Here is a 12,143-nt window from a genome sequence, read left to right as displayed (position 1 = left end):
GAATGTGGGTTCAAGTTGTGTGTTTGTGGTTGAGGTAGCAGAACACATTGGTAGGCATGGAAACAGAGATGAAGGTAGGGAGGGTGAGAGAGGAGTATTTAGTACTAATTGTGAAAACTAAGAAAATATTTGCCTCAGCATGGCATTATCCAACTCAAATTTCAATTCCTTTTAAATAAAAATATATTTATTATTTTTAGATTTTAATACTGGAATAATTATAGAAACGGTTTTATTATAGAAACAGTTTTAGGGATCCCTGGGTGGCGCAGCGGTTTAGCGCCTGCCTCTGGCCCAGGGCGCGATCCTGGAAACCCGGGATCGAATCCCACGTCAGGCTCCCGGTGCATGGAGCCTGCTTCTCCCTCTGCCTATGTCTCTGCCTCTCTCTCTCTCTCTCTGTGTGTGACTATCATGAATAATAAAAATTAAAAAAAAAAAAAGAAACAGTTTTAATATACCACATTAAATTAAATTTAGTATATGCCTTCATATTAGTTCTTGACTAGAACTTTTGGTTACATGCATTGGTTTTAAAGTAACTACTACAAAGATTGGGATTCTATTTCCTATTTGTGATGTTAAAGAGGAAATTAATCTGGAAATGGGAATAGTTTGCAAATGATACATTTACCAAAACACAAACTGAAAAAAACAATTGAAGGAATTACTGACCTGGGCATCTTTGGTATAATAATATGCTTCCAAAACTCTATTATACTTTATTTACAACATAGTCATATCGTGCTGAATTTATTTTCAACTATTTTCCCATTTTTCTTTCTCTGTAGGTTTGGCCAGATTTGCCCAATATAACAATAGATGAGAGTCTAACTGAAGATGAAGCTGTGAATGTAAGTTTTACAATGATCAACTACAATTCAGCGCTTGGACTTAACGATCACTTTGACCAATAATTCAATTTGAATATTTTCTTAAAAAAAAAGTAGATTACTTACTTTTAAATGATCTATACCAGGCCATATTTAAATTGTATGGTATTTCTATTCTTAATTTTTGGAGGAATATCCATGCTGTTTTCCTAAGTGGCTGCACCACTTTGCATTCCCTTGTGCACTTCCAACAGTGCACAGGATTCCAATTTCTCCATAGCCTTTCCAAAACTTATTGTGTTTGTTTTTTGGATAATAGCCCATGATAATAGGTGTGAAGTGATATCTCATTGTGGTTTTGCATTTCCTTGATTATAAGTGAATTTGGGTATTTTTTCATCTACCTGTTGGCCATTTGCATGTGTTCTTTAGAGAAATGTCTATTCAAGTCTTTGACCATAATTTAACAGGTTATTAGCATTCTTTTCTTTCTTTCTTCTTGATTTCTCTTTCTATCTTCTTTCTTTCTTTCTTTTTCTTTCTTTCTTTCTTTCTTTCTTTCTTTCTTTCTTTCTTTCTTTTCTTTCTTTCTTTTTTCTTTCTTTCTCTCTCCTTCTCTCTCTCTCCCTTCCTTCCTTCCTTCCTTCCTTCCTTCCTTCCTTCCTTCCTTCATTCCCTTCTTTCTTTCTTCTTTTCTTTCTTTCTTTCTTTCTTTCTTTCTTTCTTTCTTTCTTTCTCTTTCTCTTTCTTTCTTTCTTTCTTTCTTTCTTTCTTTCTTTCTTTCTTCTTTCTTTTTCTTTCTTCTTCTTTATTTCTCCTTTCTTTTTTTTATATTTCTCCTTTCTTCTTTCTTTCTTTCTTTCTTTCTTTCTTTCTTTCTTTCTTTCTTTTTTCTTTCTTTCTTTCTTTCTTTCTTTCTTTCTTTCTTTTTTTCTTTCTTTCTTCTTCTTCTTCATTTCTTTCTTTTTTATTTTCTTTCTTCTTCTCCTATTGAGTGTAGGACTTTCTTATATAATTTGGAGATTCACACTTTATCTGATATATGGTGTTTAAATATTTTATCTTGCTCTGTAGGTTGCCTTTCACTTTGTTGTTTGTTTCCTTTGTTGTGCAGAAGTTTTTTGTTTGATGTAGTCACCTGTTTACTTTTGCTTTTGTTGCCTGTGTTTTGGTGTCATATGGGTAAAATATTTGCCAAGACCAATGTCATGAAGCTTTTCCCCTTTGTTTTCTCCTGAAAGTTTTTCAGTTTCATGTGTTACATGTCTTTACTCCATTTTGAACTGATTTTTATGTATGATGTGAGATAAGGGCCCAGTTTCATTCTTCTGCACCATTTTTTGAAGAGACTATCCTTTCTCCATTGTGTATTTTTGGAATTCTTGTCAATCAATTGACTATATATGTATGGATTGATTTCTGTGCTCTCTATTCTCTGCCACTAATCTATATATCTATTTTTATGCTGGTATTATATTAATTACTGTGGCTTTGAAGTATATTTTGAAATCAAGGTATGTGATGCCTCCAGCTTTGTTCTACTTTCTCAAGATGATTTTGGCTATTCAGGGTTTTTGTAGTTCCATAAATTGCAGAATTGTTTTTATATTTCTATAAAAGATGCCATTGGAATTTTGATAGAGGTTGCTTTGAATCTACAGATTGCTTTGGGTAGTACAGAAATTTTTCATAATATTAATTCTTCTAATCCATTAACTTAGACTACCTTTCTATATGTTTGAGTCTTTTTCATTATCTTTAAGCAGTGTTTTGTAGTTTTCAGTGTACAAGTCTCCCACCTCCTTGCTTTTATTCATAAGTATTATTTGTGTTGCTGTTGTAAATTGGATTATATTTTCCTAATTTACTTTTTTGATAGTTCATGTTGGTGTATAAACATGCTACTGATTTTTGCATGTTGGTTTTACTTTCTACAACTTTAATTTAATAATTCTAACTGTGTGTGAGAGAGAGAAAAAACTCCATTTTTTTCTGAATAAGTATGATATTAGCTGGGGGTGTTTACTGAATGATCTTTATTATGTTGAGGTATTTCCTTCTTTTCCTAATTTTTTAAGAGTTTTTATCATGAAAGGGTGTTGAATTTTTTCAAGTACCTTTTTCTGCAATACTTTTTCAGATGATCATGTGATTTTTATAGTCATTCTGTTAATGTGGTATGTCACATTAATTGATTTTCATATGTTGAACAATCCTTGCATTGAACAAATTCTGCTTGTTCATGTGTATGAACTTTTTAATATGCTGCTGAATATGGTTCTCTAGTATTTTGTTGAGGATGTTTGCATTTGTAGTCATAAGGGGTATTATTCTGTAGTTTTTCTTTTTCTTGTGATATCTTTGACTTTTGTATGAGAGTTATGCTGGCCTTTTCAAATGGGTTTGGAAGCATTCTAACCGTTTCAGTTTTGGGGGGATAAATTTGGAAGGATTGGCATTAATTCTTCCTTATGTGTTTAGTACAATTTCCAATGTAATCATTTGGTCCTGGGCTCTTCTTTAAGAGGTTTTTGATTACTGATTCAATCTCCTTACAAAGAATTGGTCTTTTTAGGTATCTATTTCATCACGATTCGGTTTTATTAGGTTTTATGATTCTAGGAATTTATCCATTTCTTCTAAGTTATTCAGTTTGCTGGTGTTTAATTATTCATACTAGCCTCTCATAGTTTTTTTTTATAGGCAGAAAGTGAAGAAATGTGAAAAAAAGATACTCTAGACAAATGGCAACCAAAAGAGAGCAAGGGTGGATATACTCATATCAGAAAAAAATAGATTTTAAGTGAAAAACTGTCACAGGAGATGAATAGGGACATGATGAATGACAATAGGTTCAATTCATCAAGAAGACAGAACAATTGTGAATATATAGGCACTCAACATCTGAGCACTTAAATATATGTAACAAACATTGACAGAACTGAAGGAGAAGTACACAGTGGTACAATAATAGTAGGATACTTTAATACGTCTTCAATAATGGATGGAACAAGCAGACAGAAAATCAGGAGTCTAAGGGTGCCTGAGTGGCTCAGTCTGTTAAGCATCTGCCTTTGGCTCAGGTCATGATCCTGAGGTTCTAGGAGTGAGCCTACATTAGGCTCCTTGCTTGGCATGGAACCTCCTTTCCCCTCTCCCTCTGCCACCGATTCCCTTGCTTGTGCTCTCTATCTCACTCTGTCAAGTAAATAAATAAAATCTTTAAAAAAGAGAGAGAGAGAGAGAGAGAAAGTGGACTTAAACAACAGTATAGAGCATATGGACTTAATAGACATTTACAGGACATTCTACCTAAGAGCTGCAGAACATTTTACCTAAGAACACATGCAATATTTTCCAGGATATATCACATATTAGATTGCAAAGTAAGACTGGTTTTAAGTCTTAAATTTAAGAATGGTCAAATTATACCAAGTATGTTTTCTGACCACAATGGAATGAAGCTGAAATCAATATCCAAAGGAAAATTGGAAAATTCACAAATATGCAGAAATTGAAGAGCGCACTTTTGAACAGCCAGTGAGAAAAGAAATTGAAAGGGAAATTATAAAATTTGTTAAGACAAACAAAATTGAATATCCCACACACCAAAAGTTATAAGATGTGGCAAGAGGGAAGTTTATAATAATAAATACCCACAGTAAAGAACATATCAAATAAACAACCTAACTATACACCTCCAGGAACTCTGAGAAGAGCAAACTAAACCCTAAACTAACAGAAAAAAGGAAATGATAAAAATTAGTCCAAAAATAAATGAAAGAAAAAATATCAAGACAATAGAACAAAATCAGTGAAACTTCATAGTTGGCAGTCAATAGTTTAGGTCAGTTACTGTAATCAGTAAGTCATACAGGTCCATGTGTGAAAAATTAGAAAGAAATACTTACTTAAAACTTACTAAATTGTTTCTAGAGTTGAGCCAAAGGATTACTGAACAATGTTATTTGGGAAAAATAGGGTTTTATCTCAACTGCAGTTCTACCCATTACTCTTGTGTAATATTAGCACAAGAGTAATGGAGAGGAAGGCATGGCTTCTTCATATAAATTTGGAAGACCCCTTCAATTTACAGTGGTTTATGTAGAATCCCTTGGGATACTCTAACAGAGAAGGTATAGAGAATCTTGGATCATATGTATTTGACGAAAGTTTTGGATATAATTAATGATTTGTATTAAAGGAATAAAACAGCCACCTAAGTGAATAAAGCAAATAGAAAAATGCATGAATTGTGGAAAGAGGACAACAATAGAAGTTAAACAAAACATGGTTTTATGTTTTGTACTTATTTTTTATTATAATTTAGAGGAGAAATTACAATCTAGCAGAGAAAATATTTGTTGATTATAAACCCATTGAGCCTCTTTCCTTATGAATAAAGTAATTATCAAGCAAAATGATATATTGAAGTATATCATTATATCGGCTCTAAAGTATCTATGACATGTGTTTTTCTTTATTAGTTTCAGAGGTAGAACTTAGTGATTCATCAGTTGCATATAACACATTTTCTTTGTGTGTTCATCTGTCAATGGACATCTGGGCTCTTTCTATATTTTGACTATTGTGGATATTGCTGCTACAAATGTTGGGGTACGTGTACCCATTCGAATCACTATGTTTGTATCCTTTGGATAAATATTTAGTAGTGCAGCCGCTGAGCTATCCTCTGATAACTTTATTTTTAATTTTTAAGGAACCTCCATACTGTTTTCCAAAGCGCTGTACCAGTTTGCATTCCCACCAACAGTGTAAGAGAGCTCCCCTTTTTCTGCATCCTTGCCAACATCTGTCATTTTCTAATTATTCATTTTAGTCATTCTGACTGGGGTGAGGTGGAATCTCATTGTGATTTTGATTTGTATTTCCCTGATGCCAAATAACATCGAGCATTTTTGATGTGTCTGTTGACCATTTGTATGTCTTCTTTAGAGAAATGTCTGTTCATATATTCTGCTCATCTCTTGACTGAATTTTTTGTTTATTGGGAGTTGAGTTTATAAGTTCTTTATAGATTTTGGATACTAGCCCTTTATCTGATAAGACATTTGCAAATATCTTCTCTCATCTCATTGGTTGCCTTTTAGTTTTGTTGAGCATTTCCTTTGCTGTGCAAAAGCTTTTTATCTGGATGAAGTCCCAATAGTTCATTTTTGCTCTTATTTCTCTTGCCTTTGTAGATGTGTCTAGCAAGAAGTTACTGTAGCTGAGGTCAGAGAGGTTGTTCTCTGTGCTCTCCTCTAGGATTTTGATGGTTTCCTGTCTCACATTTAGGTCTTTCATCCATTTTAAGTTTCTTTATGTGTGGTGTAAGAAGTGGTTCAGTTTCATTTTTCTGCATGTGACTATCCAATTATCCCAACACTATTTGTTGAAGAGACTTTTTCCCCCCATTGGATATTTTTTTCCTGTTTTGCCAAAGATTAGTTTACCATTGAGTTGGGAGTTCATTTCTGGATTCTCTGTTCTGTTCCATCGATCTATGTGTCTGTTTTTGTGCAGGTACCATATGTTTTGTAAATCCCTATATTCCTTACCCTTTGCATTATCTCTTTGCATAATGCCTTTCCATATTTTATTCATTCAGAACACTATTCTGGCAGTTACTACATAGACTTTAGTGTGACAGGAAAGCATGCAGATGATACCATGTTTTCCAGGCAATTGATTTACTTACAGAAGGTCAATCCTCTGCTAGCACATAAACTTTGACCTTAGCATTTATATAGGTAGGCTGACAAGCAAGGAATTTTCTTGGTAGAGAAAGAAGTAAATAATCTCTTCTCTGCTGATGTGGGAAAGGTTAGATGTGAGAAAGAAAGACAAATGGTTGAGTTGGTTTTAAAGCAATATATTGGTCCTGGAAGAGCAGAAAGCCGGGTAAACAATTTTTTTAAATCAAATAAACAGGCTAAACCAGGCCTTTTCATTTCCTATCATGCTCCACAAAAGTAAATCTGCAGTATAAGGCTCTAAGGATACAAAGAAAAAAATTCCCTAAAACTCTAAGAAGCACTGAAAATATATTTCTGTGTGTTGTGTTGTGAACTTTTTTTAAAAACAATCCATAAGGATTCCAAGCTTTCTCCCTTCTCTCTCCATGTATATCTCTCTCTTTTCATTCTTTATTGTTTTTGGTTATAGAAAAATTATATGCATTCATGAAATTAAAGTTAGGATCAGGTTGCCTTCATTATCACCTGCACACAGCTTGTGAATTTGATAGATAAATGTCTGACTTACACATGCATGATGTCTCTTCTGACTTTCTACATCTTTTTACAGGCTTCCAGAGCTCATGTAGCTTTTCCAGACTTTTTCAGGAATTCCACAGCAGAGTGGTGGGCAACAGAAATTATAGATTTCTACAATAACCAGATGAAGTTTGATGGCTTGTGGATTGTAAGTAAACTTTGAACAATTTGTATTTTACGTTATGTTGTTTTATTTCTTATGCAGTGATTATGCAAAAATTCTTACTAGATTCTAATAATGGCAACAAAGTATTTTTTGTGAGAATACTAATTTTTCCATAGAAAGAAAAAGCATTTCAATATGCAAAGGACTGTAAAATACAGTGTTAACAATTCATTTTATATATACAGATGCTATTTCTTGAATATTTTCAACCTCACCGAGGAACCAAAATATCTTTCTAATTATTCATAAATGCTTATAAACATTTATTTTTCTTTTATTTAATGTAGAAATAAATCTTTCACAACTGTCAGTCATTGGTACAAGAAATCATAATCTCTTACAAATGTAGTAAATTATCTTTCAATCTCCTAATTTTATTTTTTTTTAAATTTTAAAATATTTAATTTATTTATTCATGAGGGACAGAGAACAGCACAGGCCCCTGCAACACCATGTCTACTGACCATAGAGTCCTGCAAAGCTTCAGTTCTTTTTCTTCTTCTTCTTCTTCTTCTTTTTTTTTTCCAAAGCTTCAGTTCTAATGGAAATAGCATCAGGTCTCTTTTAACAAGCAAATCAAAGCACACATAATTAAAACTCACCACACACTGGTCAAGGTCCAAACACTCCCCATTGCAGACAAAGATAAACTCTGCAAAGGAGTGACCTGAGGGATAGAGCATCCATAACACACTAGAGACACTTCCTGAAGTGTCAGGCCCTGGATATTATATGACTTCTTCTTCATAAATTCATTACTCTCAGAAGCAGGAAACATAGTAGGCTGTCATAATACACAGAAGAGGACAGAAACCCAGACAAAATGCCAAGATGAAGAAATTCATCCCAAAAGAAAGAATAAGAAAGGATCATGGCCAGGGATCTAATCAAAACACATATGTCATATGTCTGATCCAGATTTTAAAGCAGCAATCATAAGGATACTAACTGGGCTTGAGAAAAACATATAAGACATCAGGAACACCCATATCTCAGAGATAAAAGAGCTTAAAACCAATCAGGCTGAAATGAAAAAATTCAATAAGTGAGATTCAAACTGATGGATGTAATGACCACAAGATGGAAAAAGCAAAGGAATGAAATTTATATAGAAGATAAAATGATGAAAAATAATGAAGCTGACAAGAAGAGAGAAAGAAAAATATTAGATCATGAAAGTAGACTTAGGGAACTCAGTGATTCTGTGATGAGTAATAACATTTGTATCATATGAGTCCTAGAAAAAGAGAAAAGGGGGGCAGTTATATTTGAGGGGTTTATAGCTGAAATCGTTTTTAATCTGTGAAGGAAACAGACTTCCAAATCCAGGAATCAACAAAAGCTGGCCAACACCAAGACATAATATAGTAAAATTTGCAAAATGCATCAATTAGGAAAGAATCTTGAAAGAAGCAAAGGGGGGAAAAGTTCTTAACCTACAAGGGAAATCAAATAAGGTTTGCAGTAGATCTATCCACAGAAACTAGACAAGCCAGTGGAGAGTGGCAGGGTATATTCATCATGCTGAATGGGAAAAATCTGCAGTCAAGTATACTCTATACAGCAAGACTGTCATTCAGAATAGAAGGAGAGATAGTTTCCCAGACAAGCAAAAATTAGAGGAGTTCATGTTCACTAAACCATCTCTGCAAGAAATATTAAAGGGGACTCTGTGAATGGGAAAGACCAAAAGCAACAAAGACTAGAATGAAACAGAGAATATATCCAGAAACAATGACAGGATTATCTTGATTCCCAAACCAAAGACCTTACTAAAAGAAAAATTACAGACCCATATCCTTGATGAACATGGATGCAAAAATTCTCAACAACATATTAGGAAATTGGATCCAATAGTATATTAAAAAAAAATCATTCACCATGATCAAGTGGGATTTATTCCTGTGTTGCAAGGTTGGCTCTGTATTCACAAATCAATCAATGTGATACACCACGTTAATAAAAGAAAGGATAAGAACCATATGATCCTCCCAGTAGATGCAGATAAAGCATTTGACAAAGTACAACATCCATGCTTGTTAAAAACCCTCAACAAACTAGGGATAAAGGGAACATACCTCAAAGTCATGAAGACCATATAAGGAAAACTCATAGCCAATAACACCCTTAATGGGCAAACTGACAGCGTTACCTCTAAGGTGGGGAAGAAGACAGGGATATCCACTCTCACCATTGTTATTTAACATAATACTGGAAGTCTTAGCCTCAGCAATTTGAAAACAAAGAGAAATAAAAGACATCCAAATTGGCAAGGAGGAAGCCAAACCTTTTATCCTTTGCAGACAACATGATACTCTATGTATAAAGCCTGAAACATTCCACCAAAAAACTTCTAGAACTCATACATGAATTCAGTAAAGTCACAGGACACAAAATCAATGAACAGAAATCTGTTGCATTTCTGTGCACCAATAATGAAGCAGCACAAAGAGAAATCAAGGAATAGATCCCATTTATAATTGCACCAAAAACCATAAGCTACCTAACCAAATAGGTAAAAAATCTATACTCTGAAATTTATAAAACACTTATGAAAGAAACTGAAGAGGACACAAAGAAATGGAAAAAAAAATCTATGCTCATGGACTAGAAAAACAAACATTGTTAAAATGCCTATACTATCCAAAGCAATCTACAGTTTTAATGCAATCCCTATCAAAATGCCACCAACATTTTTCACAGAGCTAGAACAAACAATCCTAAAATTTGTATGGAACCACAAATGCCCTAAATAACCATAGCATTCTTGAAAAAGAAAAGCAAAGCTGGTTGCATCACAATTCTGAACTTCAAGCTGTATTACAAAGCTATAGTCATCAAGACAGTGTGGTACTGGCACAGAAACAGACACGTAGATCAATGGAACAGAATAGAGAACTCAAAAATAGCCCCTTAACTGTATGGTCAACTAAACTTTGGCAAAGCAAGAAAGAATACCCAATGAAAAACAAGCAGTTTCTTCAATAAAGAAAACTGGACCACTTTCTTACGCCATACACAAAAAATAAACTCCAAATGGATGAAAGACCTAAATGTGAGGCAGGAAACCATCAGAATTCTAGAGGACAACACAGACAACTGTTTGACATAGCAGCTTCTTATTAGAAACGTCTGTGGAGGCGAGTCCTATGAATTTTTGAAACTTCATCAAGATAAAAAGGTTCTGAACAGCAAAGTAAACAATCAACGAAACTAAAAGGCGACCTATGGAATGGGAGAAGATATTTGCAAATGACATTATCAGTTAAAGGGCTAGTATCCAAAATCTATAAAGAACTTATTGAAACTCAACACCCAAAATGCAAAGAACGCAGACAAGAAATGGGAAGAAGACATGAACGTTTTTCCAAAGAAGAAATCCAGATGGCTAACAGACACATGAAAAGATGCTCAATGTCACTGGGCATCAGGGAAATACAAATCAAAACTAGGGTTGCTGGAGGGGAGGTGGGCAGAGGGATGGTTTAACTGGGTGATGAGCATTGGGTATTGTATGTAAGCGATGAATCACTAAATTCTACACTTAATAAATAAAAACAAAACAAATAGTTTTCTGAATGTAAACTATATTTTATGGTTTTAAGAAACCATAAATTATTGCTTTATTTAAAAAAACAATTGATAGAAGGCTCTGGGGCAGGAATGGAGAGAAGAGCATAGGAGAAGATACACCATTATAATTTAATTTAATGTTTATAAAGCATAGAAACTGCACTTTTTACTTTATATTTATAAAGTAGGGCATTTTATGTGTTTCAAAAGGAGTCATGAAATGCAAAAAACACATAAACTAAGTCTTAATTATTATTGATATGCTTTGTATTTTGTCCTTTACAATAGTAAATGTGCCATTACTCAAATATACTCCTTTATTAGCTATCTGAAGCAGTTCCTTTGAGAATACATTTTCTAAATTCTTTTTGTTCACTTTTCTCTTTTTTTTAAGGATATGAATGAACCATCAAGTTTTGTACATGGAACAGTTTCTAATCAATGCAGGAACACAGAGTTAAATTATCCACCTTATCTCCCAGGTACAATATTGTTGCTATTCCTTTGATGTTATTGGTATTTATTAATCAGGTTTATATACCTTATGATGTAGTGAATAGGATTCACATTCCTAATTCCCACTACCCTTTTACACATTGAACCATACCTCGAACGGTTACCAAAACCATTTAACACTATTTGGGAAGAAAAATCAAGAAATATGTCTTATTTATATAAACACATTTCTAAGAATGCTTAAAACTGTTGCTTTGATTTTCTTAAAATCTACCCAGATTTGAAAATTCTCAATATTCCTTAAGATTAAAGAACCTTTTATAAAGTTTTCTTTTAAAATTTCTTTCCATTAAGAAAAATTGAAAGAATACTGACATTTCTTTGATTGTCCCTGACCCAGGAAAGAGGGGTCTAGTCACTCAGCATTCATCCTGATACTCTATATTCATAAACTGTTGACACCTAAAGTGACTGCAAAGCTCTGAAAACATGCATCTTTAGCCGAAAAAAAAGTGGATCAAAATATAATGTTGTTATAGATTTTGCTCAGTTCTTAACCCCGGGGCTTTATGTTACCAAATGGATTTTTAACAAAAGTCTTTCTAATCAGTATGTCTCATATGAGTACACAAATTATAGTACACATTTAAGAGTGCCCCTATTTTTCAGGTTTTTATTTATTCATGTTAATTAGTAACATTTTCATTGCTGAGTACAGTAAAGTTTTTCACATATTTTTCAGTCACAGTTGTATCTGCCATTTTTGTTCACTTTAATTAGCAGAGGCAAAGTGTTCAAATGGTTAAGAAATCAATATTATTTTAAATAATGATTGAT

The 12,143-nt window shown here is 33.4% G+C and overlaps 1 protein-coding gene across 1 annotated transcript in view; it reads left to right on the top strand.

Annotated features, from left to right (window-relative positions):
• Positions 1 to 12,143, top strand: part of SI (sucrase-isomaltase) — an 88,479-nt gene that overhangs the window by 54,776 nt on the left and 21,560 nt on the right. Inside the window, exons 34-36 of the mRNA XM_072807955.1 lie at positions 792 to 854; positions 7,143 to 7,259; positions 11,245 to 11,332. Coding sequence (XP_072664056.1) covers positions 792 to 854; positions 7,143 to 7,259; positions 11,245 to 11,332 — 268 coding nt within the window. The remainder of the gene's footprint in view (positions 1 to 791; positions 855 to 7,142; positions 7,260 to 11,244; positions 11,333 to 12,143) is intronic.

This window comes from Canis lupus, chromosome 31 (genome assembly GCF_048164855.1).
Source record: "Canis lupus baileyi chromosome 31, mCanLup2.hap1, whole genome shotgun sequence".
Taxonomy (NCBI): domain Eukaryota; kingdom Metazoa; phylum Chordata; class Mammalia; order Carnivora; family Canidae; genus Canis; species Canis lupus.
Note: the sequence above shows the minus strand (reverse complement) of the source record. Positions and strands in the feature narration are given on the sequence as shown.